Genomic DNA, 25,367 nt, shown 5'->3' with positions numbered 1-25,367 from the left:
CGGTGGGCTGGCTGAAACCCCCCTGGTTGGCCCCCGCAGCAGCAGCAGCACCAGCAGCAGAACCCTCCCTCCTTCCTCTCTCCTTCTCTCTCTCTCCCTCTATTTCTCTCTCCCTCTCTCTGTCTCCCTCCTCGCGTGAGCGACATTCCTAGCTGGTGAAAGGCAAGTTAAAAGTGAAGCGGACACACAGGCGAGGGAAGGAGGGAGGTGGAAGGAGGAGGAGGAGGTGGAGGAGGAGGAGGAGGAGAGCACAAAGAGAAGGAAAGTGGAGCAGGGGAGGGGAACGGGAAGCTGGCTGACGGCGGCGGCGGCGACGGCGGGCAGACAAAAGAAGGAGAAGGCGAAGGGAGACGCGGAGGCAGCGCATACGAGGCGGAGGGGGGAGCGCAGCAAATGGCCACGGAGGAGACGGCGGGGGGAGCCAGGAAAGCCACCAAGAGCAAACTGTTTGAGTTCCTGGTCCATGGAGTGGTGAGTCGCGCGCTCGCTCGCTCGTCATTGAAAGGGGGAGGGGGGTGGGCCTGAAGGTTATTTCCGGCCCTCCCTCCCGGACAGAACCCGCGTCGCGCTCGCCCCGACCAGGGATGGAGGACGCCGTCATCACCGTGTTTTGGGGCGCAAGCACGCTTTGCACACGAGAATGGGGCGGGGTGGGTTCGGGGGGGGCAGCGGACGTCTGCGGCGTGGAACAATTGCTCCATTCATGTGAGAGATGTCAGGTCGCAAAGACGCTCAGGAGGTTACCGTGACTGTTTGCGAGCAATAGAGGTTGTTGTAAGGGGGGGGGGGGGGGGGTGACTTTGGTCTAGGATGCGTGTGCGTGTGTTTGTGCGCGCGCAGGAAAGTTGCAGCGTGCTGCCCGCCACTCTGTCGTATTGCTCATCCTGCACAGTTTTGCTTTCATCTACTTCCACAGTTTCTCCAGTCAAAGTCGCATTTTTCATTTAAGACCCCACCCCAAAATAAACATTGAGGTTTTTTTTAAACATTTGCTTTTCTAGCTTGATGCTAGAACACAATGCAAAACACCATAGACAGGCTCACAAAGTAGCGTTGCTGTTATGATCATAAACTCAATGTGATTATTGCAAAATGCTTACATATCTTCTTTATCCTCTGCAAAGAGCAAGCACTGCTATTACAGCTTAGTGGGATGTCTTACGACACAAGCGGAATAGAATAAGTGAGAGTGCTGTTTGGCTCATCTGGAAGTGTGATTGTTGTTGGACTGGAAAAGTCAGTCAGGACGGAGTTTTTTGCAGCTCGCCATGATGGCGTGTGGTGACCGTCCGTCCGTCTGGAGACGGGATGACGCATAGCCTCGTTAGACCCAGGCTGATTGATGAGCGTCACGCGTGCGTCCTCCCCACACGCCAATTAACCTTGATGAGGAGGCCAGAACCACCAACACCCCCCCCCCCCCCCCCCCCCCGTCGGCCAGAAAGCTTTTAGGAGGGAGAAAAGTCTCGTGGAAGAGCATGAGTGTTTATTTTGCCGCTTGTGGCGAGGCCTGCTTGTTTCCAGTCTCCTCATGGAAGAAAGCTGCTTTCACATGTATTTTACAGCATTACCTTTGGCAAATGTGAGGAATTTTTTTTTCCATCATTTTTTTAAATTGCAAACTCCCGCTTTAGCTTATTGAATTCTCCCCTGAATTTTGGGGAATTTATAGAATTATTTTTTTTATCAAGGCTTTCCATGTTTCCATTTTTTTTTAACAAACATAAGCAGTAAATTGATGTGGATTCCAAGATCAGATTTTTTTTTGGCCATACATGAATATTTCTGTCTTGTAGGTTAATGAGGCTTATGTCAAAATAAAGATGGCCTGCTCAAGGCGCCCCCCCCTCCTCGACTGACCATATGTTGTTTTATCCTCTTGGGCTTCCTCGCTGACCCCCGCACATCCCCCCCCCCCCCCCCCGCCCGCCAAACAAGAGTGACAGCAGCGCCTGTTCATCCTTCTGATCACCGCGGCTTGAGCTTCAAAACACGCACACACGTCTTTTGTCTACGCTTTTTAATCTTCCTGCCGTTTGACTTGTCACTGAAGCCATTTTTAGTCACGTTTGGTTGTATTTTTGGCACTTTCCCTTTTTAGTCGTCTTTGTTTTGTTTTTCCTCACATGACTTGGTCGATAGTGTAAAAATCACATCACTTTTATGAAGTTGACAAAAAAAAAAAACACCTGGGCAGAAATCCAAAATGTCACATCGCATGCTTGAAGTACCAACAACTGTCATTTTCTCAACACTGTAGGTCAGCAAAGTGTAGAGTGAGCATGTGAGCTCTCGGTGGCCCCGCCTACTGGCCAGAGGAGGGTGGGGCGGGCGCCAGGCGGGACGCAGCTGTTGGCGTGCGAGTGACAGGCGCAGGTGAACGTGGGCCAGTTGTTGTAGCCCCTCCCCTTTTTTGGAAGGGGTTAGACGCCCAAAAGCAAAATTGTGTGGCCTCCAAATGCAACAAGCAAAGCTATGAATATTAATTATGCCTCTGTATGAAAGTGTTTCTTAATTATGAACTGTTTTGTGTTTTGCATCCGCCCCAAAAAAAGAAAAAATGTCGTGTGTTTGAGAGCCTTTGAGTCGTAAGTCAAAGCAATGAAGGCTTGGCCTAACGATGTACGCCGCGTTTCGTCCGCAGCGTCCCGGCATGCCGTCCGGGGCGAGGATGCCCCACCAGGGAGCGCCGATGGGCCCGCCCGGCCCGCCGTACGGAGGCAACCCGGCGGCGCGTCCCGGCCTGCCCTCACCGGTAATGGAGGCCGGCCGCAAGAGGCCCGCCCCGTCCCAGCAGGTCCAACAGCAGCAGCAACAACAACAGCAGCAGGCCGTCCAGAACCGGGCCAGGAAGTGAGTCCAAAACCGAATGAGTCAAAACACACTCCCAAAAAAAAAAAAAAATACAAACGCAGATGATTCAGTTGAATGGGAAGATTGACTGAAACACCACAGAATCGGAAAATCTGGTTCAGTGACCCGACTCGAGTAAGTCGACTTACCGGAAACACGGCAGACTGAAATTTTATGATTCATGAGCTCAAGTTACGAGGGATTCGCCGCACTCTCGTTTTCGTTCACTGACAGATTCAGCAGAAACATTGCCGACTCGAATGATTCCTTTGAATCTGACTGAGTCAAGTTGGATGACTCACCAGACAAGTCACTGAGTCGAATCAGCGGAATCGGGCGATTCAGGTGACCCTGCACGTTCAAATGCTTTGGTTCACAGACTCAAGCCTGCGGACTCATTGGAAACTCAACTTTGTCATCTTTTTCTTCTTGGATGGATGAGCCGTCTGTCCTTCTGTCTTTCTGTCCTTTGCTCCAACCACTTGAGCTGTCGGCCATCTTGAGGCCTCTTGTAGTCAAATCAGTTGGGAAGTTTCATTCAGACTAAAGTGGTGCTTTGCCGCCACCTTTTGACTCCCGGTGTCACAAATCAATGTTGAAGTGAGTCAAGGACGTTCATTGCAGCCATCTTGTGGCATCTTGCTGTCAATGAAGTGTGTTGAAGTGAGTTGAGGACTTTCATTGAGACAGAAATAGAAAACCTCCTTTTATCCTCAAAAGTAGGCAACTTTGAAATTCCTTTTTTGTTGTTGCTCTCGAATTGGTGTCGGGATTACATAGGGGAGGCGGCCAGGCCCGTTTTTTTTTTTTTTTTTTTTTTTAATCTAACGGCTTGACCGCTCCCCAGGAAGCCGCTGGGATTCCCGGGAGGCGGCGACATGGTGGCCAGGCCCGTGGACATGCGAGAGCCCCAATCTGACCCCACGCTCGGATCCAAGTAGGAGCCTTGAAAGATGCTCGTTGCATGCCCCCTTTTCCTCCTCCCGGGAGCCCCTCTTCCTCAACCCCACGCCCCCCCAAACGCCAGCACCAGCAACCCCCCTCCCCTCCTAAGCCGTGCATGCTTTGGACTTGGAGCATGGCATGGTGGCAAAGGATCTCAAGTCAAAGCCAACTTCTGCTCTTTGGAGATGACACTAACCTGACAGTTTGCATGAATTCAACATCTGCAATAAAAATGAATAAATAAACAAAAAACATTAAATAAATAAATAAATAAATAAATAAATAAATAAATAAATAAATAAATAAATAAATAGTTGCCCCCTAAAATGAGTTCATACAAATATTTTAAGTTTTATTCTGATGAATAAATATCGGTATGGTAAACTCTTTGACATTCCTTACGATCATCGAATCAGTTTATGCGCTCGAGTAAGCTCAAGCCACATTTGAATTATTTTTCTCATGTTCAAATTCAAATGTTTTGATTTAGTTTTCATTCATTCTTACCCAATAAATAAGATGTTCATATGATCAATTTATTCTTTTCTGAGGGTTAAAATGTTAAGGTTGATTAGTAATTTGATTTGGAGCATCCCTATAAGCAAGCGTGTGGCAGTTTTTGCAAACGTCGAGGTTTGCTCACACGCCGAGGCCGGCCGGCCGGGTTTGTCTGGCCAGGTGGAGCGCGCCTGCATTGATTTGGCCAACGCGCAGCTGCGCCGCTGGATGCAGCCCAGCATTTCAGCAGATGGCCCGGCCGCTCGCCTTTCCGTCACCATAGTAACGTGCTCCCCTTTTTCCTCCTCTTTCTCTCCCTCTCTCCAGTGCAAAGAGGAGGAAAATGGCAGACAAGATTCTCCCGCAAAGGGTAAGGCTACCTTGTTTTGTTTTTTTGTCCGTTTCTGTTCAGTGTCAGTCGACCGAGTTTCCTATCCATGCTTTGAGGCCACGGATATCGCCCTGGCAACAGATGTTTTGGAATGATGGCCGCCGCTTGAATACCTTTTTTGCGATCCCCCTGCTTCAGATTCGCGAGCTGGTCCCCGAGTCCCAGGCCTACATGGACCTGCTAGCCTTCGAGCGCAAGCTGGACCAGACCATCATGCGCAAACGCGTCGACATCCAGGAGGCTCTCAAAAGGCCCATGAAGGTAAGAGCGGCCGGCCCGACTTCGGCTGGCCACGGCACGGTTAACAGCGGCCCCTGTGTGGTGTTCACGACTGTCAGCAGCAGAAGCGGAAACTGAGGCTGTACATCTCCAATACCTTCAACCCGGCGCGTCCCGACGCCGACGACTCGGACGGCAGCATCGCGTCGTGGGAGCTGCGGGTGGAGGGGAAGCTTCTGGATGACGTGAGTTGAGCCTGCAAAAGCGAAAATCAAAAACACATCTTGTGAGAAAGTCCGAATATTTACGCTTGTGTTTTTGTTGTTTAGCCGGGTAAGCAGAAGAAGAAGTTCTCCTCATTTTTCAAGAGTCTGGTGATCGAACTAGACAAAGACCTCTACGGACCCGACAACCACCTGGTAGAGGTTCGTTAGCAACCCCGACTCGAAAAACGTTCCTTTCGACTTTTTCTTCTTTATCGGCTACTCTTTGTACAAAGTGTGTTTTATCTGTGTAAATTGAGATAAAAAGAAAAAAACGTTCAGCAGACTATTCTTTTCAAGCACTTCCAGGTTGTTCTTTTGTCATTTGCGACATTTCAATGTACTTGTTGACTTGCATGTAATGACCATAAGTGCCACAAGAGGGAGCCCAAGAAAAGCACACTTCTTTGGTGTTTTTCCAGTGGCATCGCACAGCCACCACGCAGGAGACAGACGGCTTCCAGGTCAAACGGCCGGGTGACGTCAGCGTGCGCTGCACACTGCTGCTGATGCTCGACTACCAGGTGAGGAGGAGCTCATGGAAGTTTACCTTCTGCGCACGTAGGCAATATTTTGCCCTCTTAGTGTCAAGGAAATGCCCAGAGGAACTTCATTTAGACAAAACCAAACGTTGCTTCCATCTCGTGGCGTCTCGTGAGCCTCGGTAAAACCTTTAGCTTATTGAAGAGTGTGCACGATGAAGCTCCTCTCAGGGTCTCAGGATTCTCTGTCCGCTCAGCCCCCTCAGTTCAAGCTGGACCCCCGTTTGGCCCGCCTGCTGGGCATCCACACGCAGACGCGCTCGTGCATCATCCAGGCGCTGTGGCAGTACGTCAAGACCAACAAGCTGCAGGATTCGCACGACAAGGAGTACATCAACTGCGATAAGTACTTCCAGCAGGTACCTGGAACGCGCCACACCTATCGTAGAATTGGATCCCGGCGTGGCTAGCTTTAAGCTAGCCACGTTCTTGAGAATGGTCTTTTGGTTTTGGGATCAACATTCTTTGTGTGACTTTAGATCTTTGACTGCCCACGGCTCAAGTTCTCTGAGATCCCGCAGCGCCTCACCAGCCTCCTGCTACCCCCCGACCCTATCGTCATCAACCACGTCATCAGGTGGGTGCCTGTAGACTGCTGAAGCAGTTTCCCTGCGGGACTCCACGCAGGGTAAAAAAAAAAAAAGACGCCGCCTTGTGTAAGATGAAGTGCTTGTATTTTTCGAAGCGTGGATCCCAACGACCAGAAAAAGACGGCTTGCTATGACATTGACGTGGAGGTGGAGGACCCGCTGAAGAGCCAAATGAGCAGCTTCCTGCTGTCCACCGCCAACCAGCAGGAAATCGCCGCGCTGGACAACAAGGTGAGGGACGGGCGGACGCCGCTGTCGGTGGGGCGACGGCCCGACTTACTTTTATTTCCCGTTTGAAGATCCACGAGACCATCGAGTCCATCAACCAGCTGAAGATCCAGAGGGATTTCATGCTGAGCTTCTCGCGAGACCCCAAAGGCTACATCCAGGACTGGCTCAAGTCCCAGAGCCGAGACCTCAAGGTTAGTCTTTGGACTGTTTCCGCTCGCGTGTTTCTGATGATGGCGCCACTTATCTTGTCTTGTGTCACGCGTCAGCTGATGACAGACGTGGTGGGGAACCCCGAGGAGGAGCGTCGCGCGGCCTTCTACCACCAGCCCTGGTCCCAGGAGGCCGTCAGCCGATACTTCTACTGTAAGGTCAGTAAAAGATGTTTTGTATTTTTCGCGTTTCTACGGTGAGCAAAGCTCCTTCCTCCAAAGGTGACGCTAAGCGCTATTGCTAATTGTGCGTGTTGACTACCGGCAGATCCAGCAGAGGAGGCAGGAGCTGGAGCAGGCCTTGGCGGTGCGTAACACCTAAACAAAATGTTTGCCGGCGTCGTTCTCGTCGAGACAAGACGTCGGCCAAGGTCAGAACATTAGGTACACCAGCACTGAATCAAACTGAGTGGCTAATATTTTGTCCCAATGTCATGTAGCTGAATAACCAAAATATTAGGAACACCTCTCGGGCCTCATGCATCATTGTGTGTTGTGTTTGCAACGGTACCTAATGAAGTGGCTCGTGTGTATTTTGCCACATATGCATTGATTGTTCAAAACAACAACAACAACAAAAAAGTAGAACTCTGTGTAGTCGTTTTCCATGACTGAGAGCAAAGTTAAAAAAAAAAAAAGTATGGACATAATGAGATTTTTTTTTTCAATTCGTCAACTTATCACATGAAGAAAAAGGGAAAAACGTTGAAATCGGGAGCTTTCTCGCCTGTACTTGAAATATAAGGGTACAAAGTCGTTAAAAATGAATGAATTCATTCTCATGTCATGTGAAATGTATTACGTTAAAACGTGAAATTTAGCACGAGATGTTGACATTTATTTTTTCCCCTGGTGTGGCAGCAACGATGTGTGTGTGTGTGTATGTGTGTGTGGTCTTCATCCCACCAGCAAAGTGACTGAATGCAGCTATCACACTCAAACTTGATTGTTTTTTTTTTTCTTACTTCCAAAACTAATCAGAAAACTTCCAAAGTGTCACGTTTTAAGTGTTATTGTGGGAACGGTGAAGTCAAACCCACGTCAGTGTTATGCAAATCAGTTGAAGTATTGACCCCGCCCCCCCGCTGGTGACGAGCCTGCCGATTGGCTTGCCATCGCGTCACCAAGGCGTTACCAAAGTGTCATCGCTCAAACAGACATCAATGAAATAGATCGATTTTTTTTTTTTTTACTATTTCCAATGCGTATAGGTGAAAAGCTAACAGCGGGTATGCTAACATGTAGCAAAGATGCGAGGGAGGCTCGACGAGGGTTTCAAGTCAGCTGAAGTGAGTAGTCACGCTTTAGCGCTCCTATCAAGTTTGTGCTTGCCGCTTACAAGTCAAAGCAAAGAAAAAAAAAATCACAAAATCACTAATCTCAAACTCACAAGTCGACTCCCTCGTATCTCTAGGCACTGTTGTATTTCCAATAACATCATGCTAACAGTCAATGTGTAGCAAGATAGAAACGTGATGGTTAGGAGATGTGAATGGAAATATGTTTTGTTGTCTGACGACTTTGAAAGATGTCAAATGCGCTGTGTATTTTAAAGAAGGATGACGCTTGTCTCGTGTGATTTTCTTTTTGCGTCTCACGAAGGTTTGCTGTTGGAACAGGGCTGATGTTCCTTTTTTTGTTTGTTTGTTTTTTTGCACTGTGCTGTAAATTGTACACTTTCTCTTCTTCCTCAAATTCATTGTAATTCACACTTGCCGAACTCACGTCTTCACCTCGGCCGACGCACGCTTCCGTCCAGAAAAACACAAGCTGTAAATATACGTACATGCATACGGTCTGTTCGGCTGGCATGTAGGTCAAATTGTGCCAAGGGGCATATTAAAAAAAAAAAAAGACTGCAAATTAGACTGCAAGACTAAAGTTATGTTGTTGTTGTTTTTGAATGAAGTTGTATTTTTCCAGAAAAAAAGATATAACACTACTAGAAAAAAAGAGAACATTTTTTTTGTCAAAAATAAAATAAATCCGAGTTAATAATGTATAATGGACAACGTTTTGTTTTATAAATCTGAAACCGTTTTAATCGAAAAAAATACCATCTTTATTCTTGTCAAAATACAACTTTATTCTCCATAAACAAAATCACACTTTATTCTGCTGTTGTCATAATTTCAGTGTGGCCCTCACTTTGTAAAAATAAAAAAGCCTTCTTTAAGTTTTCTTTTGCCAAAAATAATCTAATGAGCTACCAGCAAAACAGTCTAGCTGTGTTTTTCTTACTTAGATCAGAATTATAATAACAAAAACAACACATTACCTTTAGTTGTCTTGTAGGGTTTTTTTTCCTTAGTAGTCATACAGCTGATAGTTAGCGCCCCCGTGTGGGGAGGAGAAGACTCACCGGCTCCTGGCAGAAAAAGTTTTCAAACGTGTCCGCTCGCTCCGTGCATGTTTTTTTTTCTCAAGCGAGCAAGGCAGCTTTTCACTTGTGTTGAACACTTAAAAAAAATGTCCTGACATAAAAAGGAGCAAAAGGGACAACAACTGTGACCTTGTGTGATGGACTGGATGTAAATAAATAAGCGCTTGCCAAAGTTTGTAAAAACCACATTGCGCCTTCAGTATCTTTTTGTTTGCGTTTGTCTTATTTGAATGGATTTAGTAATGAGAATTATATTAATAATACTAATTAATCATTTACAATCTGCCAAAAGACGCACGGGTGCCATTTCCTCGAAAGGCAAGCAGGAAACCAGGCAGCGTGTCACCGACACAAGCTTTGCTTTGTGCTGAGGCTGTGGGACCACTTTCTAGGGGCAGTGCCCCCCCACCCCCCCCAAAAAAAGACAACTTTCACACAGCTCGCAGTCAAGTGAGCCTTTTCAGCTAGCAAAGAACAAGAACATTCAGTCGAGGGGCACAGGGACACATTTTACTTCAAGCTTATAACATCATTGGAGTGACAGGTTTATGCTCTGAATTTGACATCAAAATCAAATTTGAAACTCGCCTCAAATGCAAAAGTGTTCAAGTATTTCACTCATTGTCTTTCTACAAAATTGTAACAAGTAACAAAATGCTTTACTTTCATTTAAATAAAAGAATCTGGAGTGTGTGTGAAATTGGAACTTTTCAAAGAAAAAAAAATGTAGTTTTCTAAACAAACCATGTAATGACAGCACAGGTGTTGAATTTCAAAAATATAGATGACAAATTTGACCATATTTGTCTTCAAAGTTTGAAATGGTTTTAAAAAAAAAAAAACATTCTTCAACACTTTAAGATAGGGAGTGCCATTTTGGAAACAAGCACAACAAAGTAGGGCAATCGCACTCTTTCTTTGGGCTTGATGAGACAGGAGGAGGTTAACGGTTTCGTCGCCATGGCAATGGAGCGTGAAGGTGACAGTCTAGGTGCTGTTGGCCTGCTCGTGCTGGAAGAGCGCAGCGGCGAGGTGTGAGCGGGAGCCGAGTCCTTCCAGGTTGCTGAGCACACACCTGTGGTAGATGTCCTCGCTCAAGCGTGGGTTGCACTGGCGCGCCGCGTACTTCTGCACCAGCGCCGGCTCCACGGCCCGGAAGACGTGCAGGCCCGAGTAGCGCACAAAGACGTCGTACACGTCCATGCTCTCCAGGAGCTCCTCGTTGTCCAGCGCCTCGGCCGCCATCTTGGCCCGCGTGCTCATGTAGTCGGAGTTGTAGAAGCAGGCCTCGTCGAAGACTCGTCGGTCGAAGCGGCCGTCCCGGAGCGGGTCGGCGGAGGCGGCGGACGGCCGCGGCGCCACGGCCGGGCTGAACTCCTGGAAATGCACGGGGAAGAAGACCTGCCAGCTGCTGATGGCGTTCATGCGGCAGCGGTTGAGGAAGTCGCCGTTGACCTCTGTCCACACGCTGGTCAGGAAGAAGAGCGTGTCCACCGGGTGCTTCTTGGAGATGACGTCCATCAGCTTGACCTGCGACGGCACCTCGGTCTTGACGCTGATCCACGGGATCTTAACGTCGCGGTAGCGCTTCTCGGTCTGGCCCACGGCCGCCTTGGCGCCGGCGAAGACGTCCTCGCGGCTGACGCGCTGCGCCTCGAAGGGGTCGTAGACGAAGAGCACGGTGAGGAGCGCGTTGTCGCGGGTGTCCAGCGTGTTGGCGGCGTAGGTGTCCAGGAAGGCGGCCACCTGCCGACTCTCCTGCGCCGTGACGGGTAGGATCAGCTGCACCCGTGTGGCCTCTGTCACGTAGGGCATGGGGATGATCTCCACGGCGCTGAGCGGGCGCAGCAGTTCCACCCGCTTGGCAATGACCCGGCTGCGACCCTTCTGCGTGTACACCTCCAGCGCCAGGTCCAGCACATACTCCATGCCGCGGGTGGGGTCGAAGCGGCGGTAGCCGTTGAGAAGGCGGCGCTTGAGGAAGCGTAGCCGCGGCTGGTAGCGGGCGTTGAGCCGCTCCAGCGCCGCCTCCAGCACCCCGGCCACGTCGGCGCGGTCGGCGCCACGCAGCTCGCACTTGGGCGCGCCGTCGGCGCAGGTGTGGATATGCTCTTCGCTGAAGTAGTCCCAGTTGAGCACCTCGAAGCGTGTGCGGGGCTTGAACGGCGCGTTGATGCCTACCGGCCAGGTGGCGCCGGCCGCACCCTCTGGCGTCAACCCGCTCAGGTTGCTCATCTGCGTCTAAGTAGACGGAGAGCGTCAAATTTCCAAATATCGCTGAAACCTATTTGATCATTTTGGAGATGAAATGGCTGTGCTAACCTGCAGCTCCTGGATCTGCGCGTAGGTCCCGTCCAGCTCGATTTGGCTGAAGCGCTTGTGCAGTCGGTACATGAGGTTGGGCTCCGACACGGGATGCACGGTGAAGGCCAGCTTGAACCCGGGGCTGTCCTCGCGCTCCGGGTCTGCGTTCTTGCCCAGTTCGAAGTAGCGGTAGGTCATTTCCTACAAGGGACAAGTTCAGAAGTTAGAACCTTCCCGTGACAGGACTAGTAGCTTTGCCCCCCACCCTGTTTCTGTCGACAGGAGGAGGTTGGCGAACGATTTACCTGGTGGACCTCCGAGCAGCTGAGTCCCAGGTAGTCGATGATGCAGCGGCCCAGCCACTCGTCCGGCCTGACGCTGAGGATGTCGTTGCGGCAGGCGTCCAGGTGCGGTTGCAAGCGCGCTAGCAGGCTGCGCGACAGCAGGTAGCCGTAGCCGCCGTGGCAGTAGCGTGCCTTCTCCTCGCCGCCGATGAACTCCTCCGCGCGGCCCATGTACAGGTCTTGGCCGGCGCTCAAGTGACCCACCAGCCCCATCAAACGCTCCGCCTGCATGTAGGTGTCGTCCTGGGCTAGCAGGAACCAGTCGTAGTCGGCGCCGTGCTCCCGGTGCAAGTGGCGCACCGTCTCGTACATGAGCCAGACGGGTCGGTCGTCGCCGTGTGCCACCACGGCCATGCCGTGCGGCGCCTTGACGCTGCGCAGGCCCGTGAAGAAGAAAGTGCGTGGAAAGTGGTGCGCCACCGTGCGGTTCACCGCCACCGCCAGCGTGTTGAGGGTGGCACGCGACGTCAGCACGGCCACCAGGAGGCGCTCGCGGATGCCCAGCTCCGTGTGGATGTAACGAGTTCTACGAAAGCCAAACAATAATTGCACTCACTCTTTTTTTTTAGGACTATAACGCTTGGAGACAGCAAGTCCTTAACCAACTTGATATGCATTGGTTTAAATTAACCAACTTTTTGAACTTTAAATGATTGGAAACCTCTCAACAGGAAATTCTGCCTGCTGCACACAACCGGGATGTGAACCATAACTCTCAAAAATGAATTGTAAAGCGGATTTCATAACTCGTGCGCCATATTGCCCTGCAAACATGCCAGCGCTCCTAATATGACATAATCTCACAAGTTTGACGTCATGTGATGCCAGAGTCCAGCTGCTGGTGTCAAAAACAACGTGCCTACCTCAAGACTTTCTTGTGCTGTTGGTTGGGGTCCTTGTGATAGGGGACAATGCGCGGCTGGAAGTCATCCTCGCCGCCTTCTCTTGCTCTTGCATCGTCCCTGGCGTCCCTCTGTGCGTTGCCCCTACCAAGGTAAAGCTTCCCACCGTTGGCCAGCTCTTTCCCGCAGCCGTCCTCCGCGTCCCCCTGCGTCCACGACACCATCAGCAGGCTTAGGGTGCAGCCCAGAGAGACCCCGAGAATCAGGGGTAAAGCGGGCCGGAACACAGCCAAGAAGGACGAAATTCGCATTTTTTTTTCTTCTTCTTCGTCGTCGTCGTCTTTTTTGGTTCAGCGGAGAAAAAAAATTGTAGCCACACCACGTAATCTAAATGAAGCGAGATAATACAATAGAGCCAGTGAGCTCCAACATTCGCTCCATTGGGCCAAGCTTCCACGTATCCTTTGCAACTTAATTTGGACCAGAAAAAATAAAAAACCAATTAGGATTTAAGACGATCAACACTGACACGCAACCGTGTCACAGTCGCCATTTATAACAACCAGCGATAACCACCAGTCATCTTAATTTATCGTTATCTGTCATCATTTACCGTCGACACACCACACCAAAATAGTTCTACAAATCATATACGTCACATAATCAGCGTTTCGGCCCAAAAAGTCACTGACGTCACAGGCTAGCGGGCTAGCAGCATCGCTAACTGTCCAACCAAAGATTCTCGTTTGTTTCCTCGCTAAATTAATAAATATTCCATCGTAGCGTGTCGGTAAGCGGCGTCAAACGGCATCGACGATGTTTCGTTCGCACTTTTCAGTTCCTCTTTTTTTTTTTGTTGCTGCCACGCTCAAGATTCCGAGCCACTTCTTCGGTGCTCCTCTTCATCTCTAACTGAGCATCGTCGATCACTTGCCGGCTTGGCCAGCCACGGAACGTCGTTGCATAGAAGTATCATATATGCAAATTATACAGTATGTATATTATTTATAAATATATATATATTGCAGACATACTATTATTATTTAATGTTGATTTTTTTTGCCTTTACTGCAGTCCCGTGAGAAAGGGGCGGAAACGTTGAGTGGGCACCGCCCTTTTTGACCATATTTGGTGTGTCTGGCGGTCCCTGTAGCGGCTTTTTCCAGCCGGCAAAGTGGACACGCGAAGTCGGTGTGCTCAGCCCACGAAAACGTAAAGAAAGGTAAGAAAACACACCCGGCATCTGCCACGCAACCGCTGCCGGCATTACGAACAGAAAACTGGCTTCTTAGGCAAACGAGGGGATCGCAAAGCACCGAATTGGTTTCATTTGGAGCCGGTTTGTGGGGCCTTGCGTCATTACGCTGCTTCAGGCCTTTCTATGGCGGCGAGGCTTAACTTAGATTCGGGGACAACACTAAAAAACATCAAGAGTTCTTTCCTCTTCGGATTTCCAATATAACGACATCAGCTCTGTTGCCCAAAGTTAACCCCCCCTCGAGTAATGTCGCCCTCTGTTGTGGCGCCGGTAAGCATGAGTAGCGTGATGCTAAGCTAACCGGCTACATGGGCTAGCAGTGGGAGAACAACGTGCCAGCAGGTGGGACATGGACTCGGCGTGGATTTTATTTTTTATTTTTGACGGAAGCCTCAGTCCTCTCCTTTCAATCACTAACATACTGACAGACTTGCATTGTTTAGAGGCAAAAATCCCCCTGACGAGGTGGTGACGTTCCCTTGACAACAAAAATTCCAAAGGTGAACAGATTTACACGAGATCCGCGTTATCACGCCAATCATTTCGAGACGCTTCCTGTCATTTGAGTATTTTTGTATCCCAGGATAATATTTAAAAAGTTATCAATGCAAAGACAATAGTGGTCAATATATTGTTTTGTTTTGCGGTGCAGCAAAATAGCACAGCCATGCCTTCGGATTTAGCCAAAAAGAAGGCGGCAAAGAAGAAGGAGGCCGCCAAGGCTCGGCAGCGTACCAAGAAACCTGACGAGATAAACGGCGAAGGCGAGCAAGTGGATGACCAGCCCAACGGTGCCGTCGGTAATGGTAAGAAAGTTGTAGCCAGAGCGTTGCCAAACATGTTGAAAAGTCCTCACGGTCATGTGGCACAGGCGTGGACGCTTTGACCAAAGAGCTGGACGAGTTTGAGCTGGCCAAGACGGAGGCGCGTGCCGTGACTGGCGTGCTGGCCTCTCACCCAAACAGCACCGACGTGCACATCAGCAGCCTGTCGCTCACCTTCCACGGCCAGGAGCTGCTGGCGGACACCAGCCTGGAGCTCAACTCAGGCCGGCGCTACGGTCTCATCGGCCTCAACGGCACAGGTAAGCGGCGAGGCGGCTGCGCTAGATCCCTCGCTGAAGGCTAGCATTAAATCCCGCCTCTTCCCGAATTTGTCTTCCAGGGAAGTCCATGCTGCTGTCAGCCATTGGCCATCGGGAGATCCCCATTCCAGAGCACATCGACATCTACCACTTGACCAGGGAGATGCCCCCCAGCGAGAAGACGGCGCTGCATTGCGTCATGGAAGTGGACGAGCAGAGGATCATGCTGGAGAAGGAGGCGGAGCGGCTGGCGCACGAAGACTGTACGCGGATGCGGTCAGGCTTTACTTTGCCTCACCTCGACTTCCTTTTTACTCGCGCGTCTTCCCTCAGCTGAGTGCGAGAAGTTGATGGAGCTGTACGAGCGTCTGGAGGAGCTGGACGCCGACAAGGCGGAAGTGCGTGCCTCGCGGATCCTACACGGTTTGGGCTTCAGTGCCGCCATGCAGCAGAAGAAAATGAAGGACTTCAGCGGAGGCTGGAGGATGCGCGTCGCCCTTGCCAGGTTGCCCTTGCGAGAATTCATAACTGAAATTGCGATAACTGAAATTCCACCTCACTAAATAAAGCAAGTTCTTCTGCATGTTCTGCCTCCTTTAAAATGGAGCGCAAGTACTCAAGTCTCTATTTTGTGCATGCCACAGAGCCCTTTTCATCAAACCTTTCATGTTGCTGCTGGACGAGCCCACCAACCACTTGGACCTGGACGCCTGCGTGTGGTTGGAGGAGGAGCTCAAATCGTAAGTTGCGCTTCGTAAGGCGGCACGCTGTCGTCTGCGCCGTCAAACTGACGCCCTATCCGCCTCCGTCAGCTTCAAACGCATCCTGGTGCTCATCTCACACTCGCAAGACTTCCTGAACGGCGTGTGCACCAACATCATCCACCTGCATCAGAGGAAACTAAAGTACTACACGGTGAGCCAGACGCACAGCCTGAGGAAACCTGCATGCATTTTGCGTGTCCCCGAAAAGTGGTGTCACGTGCAAACATGAATCGGCGCAGGGTAACTACGACCAGTACGTGAAGACCAGAGAGGAGCTGGAGGAGAACCAGATGAAGCGCTTCAACTGGGAGCAAGACCAGATTGCTCACATGAAGGTAAACTGAGCTGGCTGTTTATCAGCTTTTTGTTTGTTTGTTTTTTCCCTTCTTGAATGAATCGAGTCCCTCTCTCCTTCAGAACTACATCGCCCGGTTCGGTCACGGCTCGGCCAAGCTGGCCCGACAGGCACAGAGCAAAGAGAAGACGCTGCAGAAGATGGTGGCCTCGGGCCTGACTGAAAAAGTTGTCAATGACAAGGTAACACAAATCGATTTGCGTCTGCTGACTTTGGATCGGACGCATTGGAGTTACAATCTTCCACAATTGGCAGTTTGGAGTGACCGTGCGTTCCATTTTCACGTTTTGTCCAGACGCTGTCATTTTTTTTTCCTCCCTGTGGGAAGATCCCTCCTCCTGTTATCATGGTTCAGAACGTGAGCTTCAAGTACAGTGACAACACGGTGAGGATGCACTTAAAGCTCGCCCGCCGCCCTCTTGTACGGCCGCTCTCATACGCTGGTTGTTTTCCGCCGCTCCTGCAGCCGCACATATACAAGAACTTGGAGTTCGGTATCGACTTGGACACCCGCGTGGCGCTGGTGGGGCCCAACGGTGCCGGCAAGTCCACTCTGCTCAAACTGCTCATGGGAGAGGTCAGCCCCACCCTTCACATCTTCGCTTACCCGACGCCTTTTAAAAATCAATATCAACACAAGCAAAACATTGGAAGACATTACTTTGTGCTCCTGAAAACGTATCGGTGAATATATCAAATATGAATTAGCTTTAAGTTGATGTTTTAACATAATTGTTGAAAAGAGCAAAAGTTAGGATTGGGTTCATCCAAATGAATTTCTTTGCAGCTGCTACCCACAGACGGCATGATCCGCAAACATTCTCACGTCAAGATTGGAAGGTATCACCAGGTAGGAAGAAGGTGGCGAAATCTGTTTGTGTGTCGGGGGCGGGGCTAATCTTTTGTGCTTTTGCAATTTCGGTAGCACCTGACCGAGCAATTGGAACTGGACCTGTCGCCCTTGGAGTACATGATGAAGTGTTTCCCCGAGATCAAGGAGAAGGAGGAGATGAGGAAGATCATCGGCCGCTACGGGCTGACGGGGAAGCAGCAGGTGCGACTCTGGCCGCCGGCGACGTTCCGGCCTCGCGGCGCTTTGGCTGACCTCAAATCTCCCCTCAGGTGAGCCCCATCCGCAACCTGTCGGACGGGCAGAAGTGCCGCGTGTGCTTCGCCTGGCTAGCCTGGCAGAACCCACACATGCTCTTCCTGGACGAGCCCACTAACCACCTGGACATCGAGACCATCGACGCGCTGGCCGAGGCCATCAACGACTACGATGGCGGCGTCATGCTCGTCAGCCACGACTTCAGGCTCATCCAGCAGGTGCGGTCTCCGCCGCCAATCCGTCTTCCTCTTCCAAAAACTTTCATTTTATCGTCGTTCCTTGCTTGTCGCAGGTGGCCCAGGAAATCTGGGTGTGTGAGAAGCAGACCATCACCAAATGGAAGCGTGACATCCTGGCGTACAAGGAGCACTTGAAAACCAAGATCGAAAAGCAGCAAGCGCACGACATTTAACGTGAGCCGCCCCTTCCGTCGCCACCTCCGCCTTTCCGTGCTCTTGACCGCCGCCGCCTCTTCTTCGCAGGCCGCATCCCGACCGGCTGAGTCACACGCGCAGCGCGTACCCGTGTGCTGTCGTCTTTGTGACTTTTTACTTTTTTCCCCGCCACCACCGAATGTTCCGTTCAGCAGCTTTTTGTCATATTTAAAAGGTGACTTTTTCTTTCATTGTAAAAGCAGACATTCTATCTTATTTAACAATGTAATGCAATAAAGGTCCATCTGAATAAAACACAACGTGGAGAAAATCAAACAGTATTCTGGCATGCCTTATTTTTAACCAAATAAAGGATCAGGTTAACTGCCTCTAGAACGATCAACCAAATTATTTGCTTTTGAACCGACAGCTACAATTATGAAGTCATTTTTTTTTTTCTGGGTGTTAAACTAAGATTATTGTTCAGTTATTGAAGGAGCGATTGATGCAAAGACTAAATGTGTTGCTGGGTGCTATTTGAAAATGGGAGAAGTTTGGACATTTCCTGCGTAACTGAACGCAACATTGTAACAGCCAATAGGTGTCATCTGGGGTGGGGTTAGACTAACTTGACGACCCTCATGTAATCACTCATCAAATCGTTGGACGGGATGCAATCGAAGGTTACCCAAACAATATGATCAAATGTCAAACAAATGTCCTCTTAATGAAACAATTATGTCATTTAACAAAGGTTGTCAAATTCAAAAGATTTATCCCTGGAACTTGAGCCCGACAAATGACATGACACCGACGGCGAATTGTTTTTTTTTTTAAAGTTTGTCATTGTAGCAACCTTTCGTTCCTTCATATTTTTTGGGGGGGTGTTTGGGTTTGTCTTGGAGGGAACAATGGGAAGTCGTTCACATGTTCCCCACCGCAGGCCCCCCAGACGGTCGTGAGCTGAACTCCTATTGGTTAACATCCTGCTAGAAATGTCCTATCGTGTTACATGACATTCAAATCACTGAATGTCGACGGCTGCGATTGGTCCAAGCGTTTGGCGCCTCTTGAATCCGCCGCTGCTGTTGCGAGAACAGAAAGATGTCAATGGTCCGCGCAGAGAGAACGAACGGCAACGCTTGACAGCCGGATTGGATTGTCAAGTGGAAACTGGAAAGAAAGCGCATTGTCAAATCAAATATAGGGTGACAGACAACGGAACGTTATGAAGACAGGTCACTAGTCCCGCACAAGTGAAAGCCGCGTTCTTCTTCCTCCTCTTCCTCAGATAACTTCGCTAGCCGCCGAGCTAGCACGCTGCTAGCAGCTGCTCGGCACACAAAGAAACCAGAAAAGGACGACTTGGTCGCCGATTTACGGCGTGCTCTTGAATGAAGACGGAGCCCAACTTACAGGTAAATCCGAAACTCACCATTCGGACGCTCGTCTGGCTTTTTGACTGAAGCGTTTTTTTTAATTTGTTTTTATGTCTTGGGGAACTTGTCAAGAGCTAGCTAGCCAGCCCAGCCGGGTGTCGTGCCAGCTAAGTGAGCTTTTTCTGCCCACTCAGGAGTGGTTGCCGTTCTTCTCAATTGTTAAAAACTTGAGCAACTTCTTTCTTAGGATAGTTGGTCAATATTGTGCATAACATTGCCAACAACCTGTTAGTGACAGATCAAGATATATAGATTCATTTATCATCTCGAGATGTACAAATAAAATTGTTTTCATATATTTGCTTGCCATCGTTTAAGTGTAATAGATCGTAATGCTGCATAAATCTTTAAACATCTAAAGTTGAGTTGCTGCATCCAAACATCTGTCAATTGACTTCCTGATCCTAACATGCACTTTTGAACCTTTGTTCTGTGGAATCCGATTGCGACCAACTTAGTCATTACATACCTTTCATTCACATCAGCTGACAAACAAAAAGCCTGTTTGTGACTCTCCACCCGCAGCGTGATCATGGTGCTGACTGGCAAGCGTTCTGAGAAAGGACCCGCCCGCTGGAAGAGGAGAGTCAAGTCCGAGTACATGAGGCTGCGTCAGCTCAAACGCTTCAGGAGGGCTGACGAGGTCAAGGTGCGTGTGCCTCGTCGTCCGCCCTTCAAATCTCAACTCCTGACTGGCAGCGTAGTGTCCATTCATCCACGCCCACCCGTGTTCTGCTCGAATCTTTTTCAGAGCATGTTCAACAGCAACCGCCAGAAGATCCTGGCACGCACCGACATCTTAAACCAGGAATGGAAGACCCGGTGTATCCAGCCCGTCCACATCATGACGTCCGTCGGCTCGCTCAGAGGCACGCGAGAGGTCAGCGGCTGGCCAGAGACCAGTTACAGTACCGATGTTGGAACGAGGGCTCGGACCGACCGTTGTCTTTAATCATCTGTTCCTTTTAAAATAGATTTCCATGCCTATTTCCAAAAACACGATATTATTTTAAATTGGCAGTGCAGTAAATAAACAAACCTGCTCTGGTTCAATTACTGTTTTCATCCCATGGGAAAGATCATTCAGATGTTTACTAGTGACGCCATTCAGAGGACGTTGTGACCTCAAGCTGAGTCTGGTCCTAAAGTGTCGCTTTCTCTTTGCTGGCGTGCAGTGCACAGTGGACAGCAGCTTTTCAGAGTTCCCCCGCCAGGTCATCCCCCTGAAGACCCTCAACGCCGTGGCCTCCATCCCTGTCATGTACTCGTGGTCGCCGCTGCAGCAGAACTTCATGGTCAGCAAAATGCATCCTCGTCTCTTTTTGACAGTTCTCTCAGAAACCTTTGGGCTATGCGTAGGGATGTGCTGGTCACATCTTGAAGCCAGTTTTCCAAGTTTGGAAGAAAAAGTGTCTGTTGCCTGTCAGGTGGAGGATGAGACAGTGCTGTATAACATTCCCTACATGGGGGACGAGATACTGGATCAGGACGGTACCTTCATTGAGGAGCTCATCAAGAACTACGACGGAAAAGTCCACGGAGACAGAGGTGGGCACACGGGAGCTCCGCGGGGGAATTGGAAAGCTTGACGGGTGTTTGTGCGCTTTGCAGAGTGCGGCTTCATCAACGACGAGATCTTTGTGGAGTTGGTCAGCTCCTTGGCTCAGTACAGTGACAACGAGGAGGACGAGGAGGAAGAGCACGACTTCAAGATCGAGAAGATGGACGCCACCTGCGAGCACCCGGACCACACGCACGCCAATGAAGGTGAATGGCACACGCGCAAAGGTAGCGCTCTTGCAAATCGTCCTAACTGCGCCTGTGCTCCAGGCCGAGCCGACGACATCGGCAGCAAGAAGTTTCCGTCGGACAAGATCTTTGAAGCCATCTCCGCCATGTTCCCTGACAAAGGTTCCACCGAGGAGCTGAAAGAGAAGTATGAACATTGGCAACTCCTGCGCAGTAATTCATAGAGAATTTTTTCACTCCAGGAAAGTCTAAGGATGCGAGAGCGCTCTTGTAAATTCTTCAGTGTTAATTTACTCGACGTTAAAACCAAATTCATCAAGCAATTCTGAGAAACAGCGGTTTGAAGGCCACTCATCACGTTGCTGTTGCGTGTATCAGGTACAAGGAATTAACCCAGCAGCAGCTTCCCGGCGCGTTGCCTCCCGAATGCACGCCCAACATCGACGGTCCCAACGCTCGCTCGGTGCAGCGCGAGCAGAGCCTGCACTCGTTCCACACGCTCTTCTGCAGACGCTGCTTCAAGTACGACTGCTTCCTTCATCGTGAGTGTCCGTCCGTCCGTTCGCCCGCTTTCCCGCTCCATAAGTCCTCACCAGAGCTCTTCTGAAGTCTAGTCGAGGCATAAATACTTGAATCGAGTTGAGAGCGGTGCAAAATGGACTTAAGTGCACTTTGCCCTCCTCCAGCGTTCCACGCCACACCCAACACGTACAAACGTAAGAATCTGGAGAACCTGGAGGACAACAAGCCTTGCAGCGCCGACTGTTACATGCACCTGCTGCAGGTGAGCGTATCGACCGACACGACCCTCGGGTAATTTGACTCGTTTAGCCCCTCCGCTCACGGGAGGCGGCGTTTCAGGACAGCGTGGCGAGCGAGTACGCCGGCGGGCTCGGCGTGGCGGAGCGCGCCAAGACGCCATCCAAGCGCACGACCGGGCGTCGCCGCGGACGTCTGGCCAACAGCCGGCCCGGGACGCCCACCACCGCCGCCTCCTCAGAGACCAAAGACACGGACAGCGAACGCGAGGGCGGCAAAGACGAGGACGACGACAAGAAGGACGACAACAGCGGCAGCAGCTCGGGTCACATTAAATATCTCACGTAGCGCACGACGGGAGCCTTTTGCACGATTGGTGCCAGCCTGCTGTGTGCGTTGCAGAGGGCAACTCTCGCTGTCAGACACCCGTCAAGCTCAAGCTCCACCTTCCCGCCGAGTCGCTGGAGTGGAGCGGCGCCGACGCCTCGCTCTTCCGGGTCCTCATCGGTACCTACTATGACAACTACTGCGCCATCGCCAGACTCATCGGATCCAAGACGTGTCGCCAGGTGAGCGCCGCGCCGCACACTCGTCGGAAGGGAGGCCCTTCGGACGGTTGACTTTTGCTGACAGCGGATATTTTGTCAGGTATACGAGTTCCGGGTGAAAGAGTCGAGCGATATCGCGCGTGCTCCCGCCGAAGATGAGGACACGCCCCCCAGGAAGAAGAAGCGCAAGCATCGACTTTGGGCCACGCACTGTAGGAAAATCCAGCTCAAGAAAGGTCAGCGTTCAGCCCCGTGCCAAAATCGCTGAGTGATAAGCTCATTGTCTGACCCCCCCCCCCCCCCCACCGCAGACGGTTCGTCCAATCACGTGTACAACTATCAGCCGTGCGACCACCCCAGACAACCCTGCGACTCGTCTTGTCCGTGCGTCACCGCCCAGAACTTCTGTGAGAAATTCTGCCAGTGCAGCTCAGAGTGTAAGATCGACAAAGTCACACGTGAGCACGACACCTCGGCCGAGTCACACGGTGACCGCGGATGCCTTTGCAGGCCAGAACCGATTCCCGGGCTGCCGGTGCAAAGCTCAGTGTAACACCAAGCAGTGCCCGTGCTACCTGGCCGTCAGGGAGTGCGATCCCGACCTTTGCCTCACCTGCGGCGCCGCCGAGCACTGGGACAGCAAGAACGTCTCTTGTAAGAACTGCTCCATCCAGAGGGGCGCCAAGAAGGTGAGCCGCATCGGGTTCAAGCTGTGCTTTTATCATTCCCGAATGTGTGTTCTTAGTGTGCCTGTCCTCCCTTCCCGTCCAGCACCTCCTACTGGCGCCGTCCGACGTGGCGGGTTGGGGCATCTTCATCAAGGAGCCAGTCCAGAAGAACGAGTTCATCTCTGAGTACTGCGGGGAGGTAGGAACGCCCGTCTGAGGGGTTGTGCGCAAATGCTAACGCGCTAGCACGTGCTTTTCAGATCATCTCTCAGGATGAAGCGGACCGCAGAGGCAAAGTGTATGACAAATACATGTGCAGCTTCCTCTTCAACCTCAACAACGGTACGAAAGTCACGTGACGCACGGTCCTCGCTTCTGGCTGACGGCGGCAGTCTGTTCTTTTTCCTTTGTGCTCTCCATCAGACTTTGTTGTTGACGCCACCCGCAAAGGCAACAAGATTCGATTCGCCAACCACTCCGTCAACCCTAATTGCTACGCCAAAGGTCAGAACGCAACCTCGCACGCACGCACGCTCATCTCGCAACGACACCGCTGAGTCATTACCAGGGATGGCAAATGATGAGAAATGAGTCGTTTCAAATGAATCGATACACTGGAACAAATTGACAACTGTTTTGATAATTGATTCATTCTTAAGAGACCTCAAATTGTCCAAATCACCCGATTCAAGCCTCTGAGCTTGCTTTTGATTCGGAGAACAATGCTCCACATTTTTTGTCCATCCTAACACGTGGACCCCAACGACATCAGTCCAAACTCATCCCGACGGATCAGTTCCGAGTCATCGTAGCTGAGCGTTGGACACGTCATTCACGTGTGTCACCACGTTCCTTGTGCTGAGCGGCGTGTCCCCGTGTCCTCAGTCATGATGGTGAACGGCGACCACAGGATCGGCATCTTCGCCAAGCGCGCCATTCAGACCGGGGAGGAGCTCTTCTTTGACTACAGGTTTGACGACCCAAATGATGCCAATGTGAAATTTGCTAAAGCGCAATACAGATTTGATTGGTTTATTTCAGCTAGTAAAGAATTTTGGTCTTTCAGGTACAGTCAAGCGGACGCTCTCAAGTATGTCGGCATCGAGCGCGAGATGGAGATCGCCTGACACACACACACGCCAACACGCACGCACCGACTATCTTCGGGATGACTGTCAGCTTGTCTGAAAAACATTTCAGGAAGATTTGTAGCGTCTATTTGTTCTGTTGAGGGGGTAGGGGGGGCGACATTCGTGTTCTCAAACTTTCAGGGACCAAAGTTGGCACTGGCAAGCTCGAGTTGCTGCGGTGCACGGCACTCGAAGCGGTTAATGGTGTCGTCCAACACCTCAGCAACATTTTACCTTTTTAACATTGTGGCGTCTTTGGCCAGAAAATACATTTCTCGACAGTGAACTCTAGTGTCGGTCGAGTGAGCGAGAAAACTCTGACAAACAAACTTGAGTTTTTAATTTAAAAATACAATTTTAAGAATTTTTTTTATCCCAATGAAAACCAAATGACCTGAATGCAGTTTTCAGCATTTAATCCATATCCTTAATAAGGAGGCTAAATGTATGTCACACATGCCTATTAGTTGAGCAGAGTTGTTAATAGTACAATGCAGTAGTTTACTCGATGGCGCCATGAGCCCTTTTTAAAAAAAAAAAAAAAAAAAGGTATGGCTAGAAGCTCGTTTAAAAAAAAAAAAAAATGCCAACCTAACTTATCATGTGGTGCATCATTCTCCAATGCCTTTCTGCCGATTGTATGACGAACGTCCGTATTTATTGGAGAGCAGTCCATGACTTGCCAGCGACTTCTTCTTGGACTGCTCCCCAACACTTTTTGTTGCTTTCGTCCCGCGGGTCATTATGATCCATTCGGATTTTGCGCTCAACTTCCGTTTTTTTGTGTCAGCGTTGAAATTACGTATGAGAAGCAATCTCAATCTGTCTAGTGTGTGAACATGAGTATTCCCAAAAGTGACAGTCATCCATCAAAACTACTTTGTAGATTCACAAGTCCATGATGGCCGCTCGGACTGCATTGCAAAAAATCCTATGTTGACTTGGAACTTGAACACAGCGTCGTCAGTCCTCATTAGCTGCTTGTCCGATATTTGACTTTACTCCAAATGAAGTCACTGCCACTGAATCTGAACCGCGTTTGACACCATTGTTTTTCTTGTGTTTTTGGACACGAGTGTGGTGCTAGAACGATGTGACCCCGACCTGCTGCCTGACCTGCTTCCTGCATAATAACGTGACTAAACAGTCTATCTTCAGGGCCACTCACAACTTTTTCCCCAACTTCTTTTTTAAGATATAAATGTTTGTGACATCAATATCCTTGGTTAATGTCACATGTTTACAAATCAAAGTTGCTGTTTGTCCGTGTCTGCGGTCAACAAGGAGAGCCAATCATCAGCAAGCCCACAGGGTTCATATTCCTTTATTTCATTTTCCCACCCAATGTAGGTAAGCTGCTGACTTTCTTTGTGAATTTTGTTTTTATGGCTGAACAATAAACTCTCCCAAAGTGCTTATTTGCCTTACTGTACATGGTCATTTTATAAAGTTTTTTTATTTGTAAAAACTTTACTACTCACGGTCTTTTTTAAAGCCTATACGTGGTACAAAAAAAA

The 25,367-nt window shown here is 50.1% G+C and overlaps 4 protein-coding genes across 7 annotated transcripts; 3 read left to right on the top strand and 1 right to left on the bottom strand.

The window, feature by feature from the left end:
* The first annotated feature begins 286 nt into the window (after nucleotides 1-286).
* Nucleotides 287-9,638, top strand: smarcd3b (SWI/SNF related BAF chromatin remodeling complex subunit D3b). 3 transcript variants are annotated; one of them, XM_085938686.1, is made up of 14 exons: nucleotides 287-471; nucleotides 2,645-2,853; nucleotides 3,701-3,790; nucleotides 4,624-4,666; nucleotides 4,826-4,948; nucleotides 5,026-5,151; nucleotides 5,236-5,331; nucleotides 5,592-5,693; nucleotides 5,909-6,070; nucleotides 6,191-6,288; nucleotides 6,397-6,532; nucleotides 6,601-6,723; nucleotides 6,799-6,900; nucleotides 7,010-9,638. In XM_085938686.1, the coding sequence occupies exons 1-14, from the start codon at nucleotides 394-396 to the stop codon at nucleotides 7,061-7,063; spliced, it is 1,542 nt and encodes a 513-aa protein (XP_085794812.1). In that variant the 5' UTR covers nucleotides 287-393; the 3' UTR covers nucleotides 7,064-9,638. The 3 variants fall into 3 exon arrangements, with proteins under 3 accessions (XP_085794812.1, XP_085794811.1, XP_085794810.1); XM_085938685.1 differs by lacking the exon at nucleotides 3,701-3,790 and having other exon boundaries at nucleotides 5,029-5,151; XM_085938684.1 differs by lacking the exon at nucleotides 3,701-3,790.
* chpf2 (chondroitin polymerizing factor 2) lies at nucleotides 9,622-13,661 on the bottom strand. The gene is made up of 4 exons (XM_085938682.1): nucleotides 12,636-13,661; nucleotides 11,734-12,298; nucleotides 11,447-11,629; nucleotides 9,622-11,365 (listed from the first exon to the last, which is right to left on the bottom strand). Exons 1-4 carry the CDS (start codon nucleotides 12,923-12,925, stop codon nucleotides 10,112-10,114), a joined length of 2,292 nt encoding a protein of 763 aa, XP_085794808.1. The 5' UTR covers nucleotides 12,926-13,661; the 3' UTR covers nucleotides 9,622-10,111.
* On the top strand, nucleotides 13,477-17,893 carry LOC147041513 (ATP-binding cassette sub-family F member 2). The gene is made up of 17 exons (XM_085938683.1): nucleotides 13,477-13,606; nucleotides 13,689-13,836; nucleotides 14,525-14,678; nucleotides 14,744-14,956; nucleotides 15,037-15,219; nucleotides 15,290-15,461; nucleotides 15,601-15,696; nucleotides 15,769-15,871; nucleotides 15,960-16,055; nucleotides 16,138-16,257; nucleotides 16,371-16,460; nucleotides 16,542-16,652; nucleotides 16,863-16,925; nucleotides 17,001-17,129; nucleotides 17,198-17,401; nucleotides 17,476-17,596; nucleotides 17,666-17,893. The coding sequence occupies exons 3-16, from the start codon at nucleotides 14,540-14,542 to the stop codon at nucleotides 17,593-17,595; spliced, it is 1,839 nt and encodes a 612-aa protein (XP_085794809.1). The 5' UTR covers nucleotides 13,477-13,606; nucleotides 13,689-13,836; nucleotides 14,525-14,539; the 3' UTR covers nucleotide 17,596; nucleotides 17,666-17,893.
* Nucleotides 17,894-18,588: 695 nt separating this feature from the next.
* ezh2 (enhancer of zeste 2 polycomb repressive complex 2 subunit) lies at nucleotides 18,589-25,272 on the top strand. 2 transcript variants are annotated; one of them, XM_085939508.1, is made up of 19 exons: nucleotides 18,589-18,975; nucleotides 19,522-19,645; nucleotides 19,748-19,876; nucleotides 20,172-20,291; nucleotides 20,424-20,544; nucleotides 20,608-20,763; nucleotides 20,827-20,932; nucleotides 21,124-21,287; nucleotides 21,432-21,529; nucleotides 21,607-21,829; nucleotides 21,907-22,073; nucleotides 22,153-22,288; nucleotides 22,364-22,489; nucleotides 22,563-22,741; nucleotides 22,824-22,919; nucleotides 22,981-23,062; nucleotides 23,144-23,224; nucleotides 23,606-23,690; nucleotides 23,787-25,272. In XM_085939508.1, exons 2-19 carry the CDS (start codon nucleotides 19,529-19,531, stop codon nucleotides 23,845-23,847), a joined length of 2,247 nt encoding a protein of 748 aa, XP_085795634.1. In that variant the 5' UTR covers nucleotides 18,589-18,975; nucleotides 19,522-19,528; the 3' UTR covers nucleotides 23,848-25,272. The 2 variants fall into 2 exon arrangements, with proteins under 2 accessions (XP_085795634.1, XP_085795633.1); XM_085939507.1 differs by having other exon boundaries at nucleotides 20,608-20,932.
* The last annotated feature ends 95 nt before the right edge of the window (nucleotides 25,273-25,367 follow it).

Source organism: Syngnathus leptorhynchus, chromosome 19 (genome assembly GCF_054491065.1).
Source record: "Syngnathus leptorhynchus isolate UIUO chromosome 19, UIUO_Slep, whole genome shotgun sequence".
NCBI lineage: Eukaryota > Metazoa > Chordata > Actinopteri > Syngnathiformes > Syngnathidae > Syngnathus > Syngnathus leptorhynchus.
Note: the sequence above shows the minus strand (reverse complement) of the source record. Positions and strands in the feature narration are given on the sequence as shown.

Excerpts from the sequence above, each read along its gene's own strand:
- smarcd3b (XM_085938686.1), top strand. The coding sequence starts at position 394 with ATGGCCACGGAGGAGACGGCGGGGGGAGCCAGGAAAGCCACCAAGAGC. Across the intron at positions 5,694-5,908 it reads TGCTGATGCTCGACTACCAG|CCCCCTCAGTTCAAGCTGGA; the intron begins GTGAGGAGGAGC and ends CTGTCCGCTCAG. Across the intron at positions 6,289-6,396 it reads GTCATCAACCACGTCATCAG|CGTGGATCCCAACGACCAGA; the intron begins GTGGGTGCCTGT and ends TATTTTTCGAAG.
- chpf2 (XM_085938682.1), bottom strand. The coding sequence starts at position 12,925 with ATGCGAATTTCGTCCTTCTTGGCTGTGTTCCGGCCCGCTTTACCCCTG. Across the intron at positions 12,299-12,635 it reads CAGCACAAGAAAGTCTTGAG|AACTCGTTACATCCACACGG; the intron begins GTAGGCACGTTG and ends TGGCTTTCGTAG. Across the intron at positions 11,366-11,446 it reads CGCAGATCCAGGAGCTGCAG|ACGCAGATGAGCAACCTGAG; the intron begins GTTAGCACAGCC and ends CCGTCTACTTAG.
- LOC147041513 (XM_085938683.1), top strand. The coding sequence starts at position 14,540 with ATGCCTTCGGATTTAGCCAAAAAGAAGGCGGCAAAGAAGAAGGAGGCC. Across the intron at positions 15,697-15,768 it reads TTGGAGGAGGAGCTCAAATC|CTTCAAACGCATCCTGGTGC; the intron begins GTAAGTTGCGCT and ends CGCCTCCGTCAG. Across the intron at positions 16,056-16,137 it reads ACCAGATTGCTCACATGAAG|AACTACATCGCCCGGTTCGG; the intron begins GTAAACTGAGCT and ends TCTCTCCTTCAG.
- ezh2 (XM_085939507.1), top strand. The coding sequence starts at position 19,529 with ATGGTGCTGACTGGCAAGCGTTCTGAGAAAGGACCCGCCCGCTGGAAG. Across the intron at positions 20,933-21,123 it reads ACCGAGGAGCTGAAAGAGAA|GTACAAGGAATTAACCCAGC; the intron begins GTATGAACATTG and ends TGCGTGTATCAG. Across the intron at positions 22,742-22,823 it reads TCCAGAGGGGCGCCAAGAAG|CACCTCCTACTGGCGCCGTC; the intron begins GTGAGCCGCATC and ends CTTCCCGTCCAG.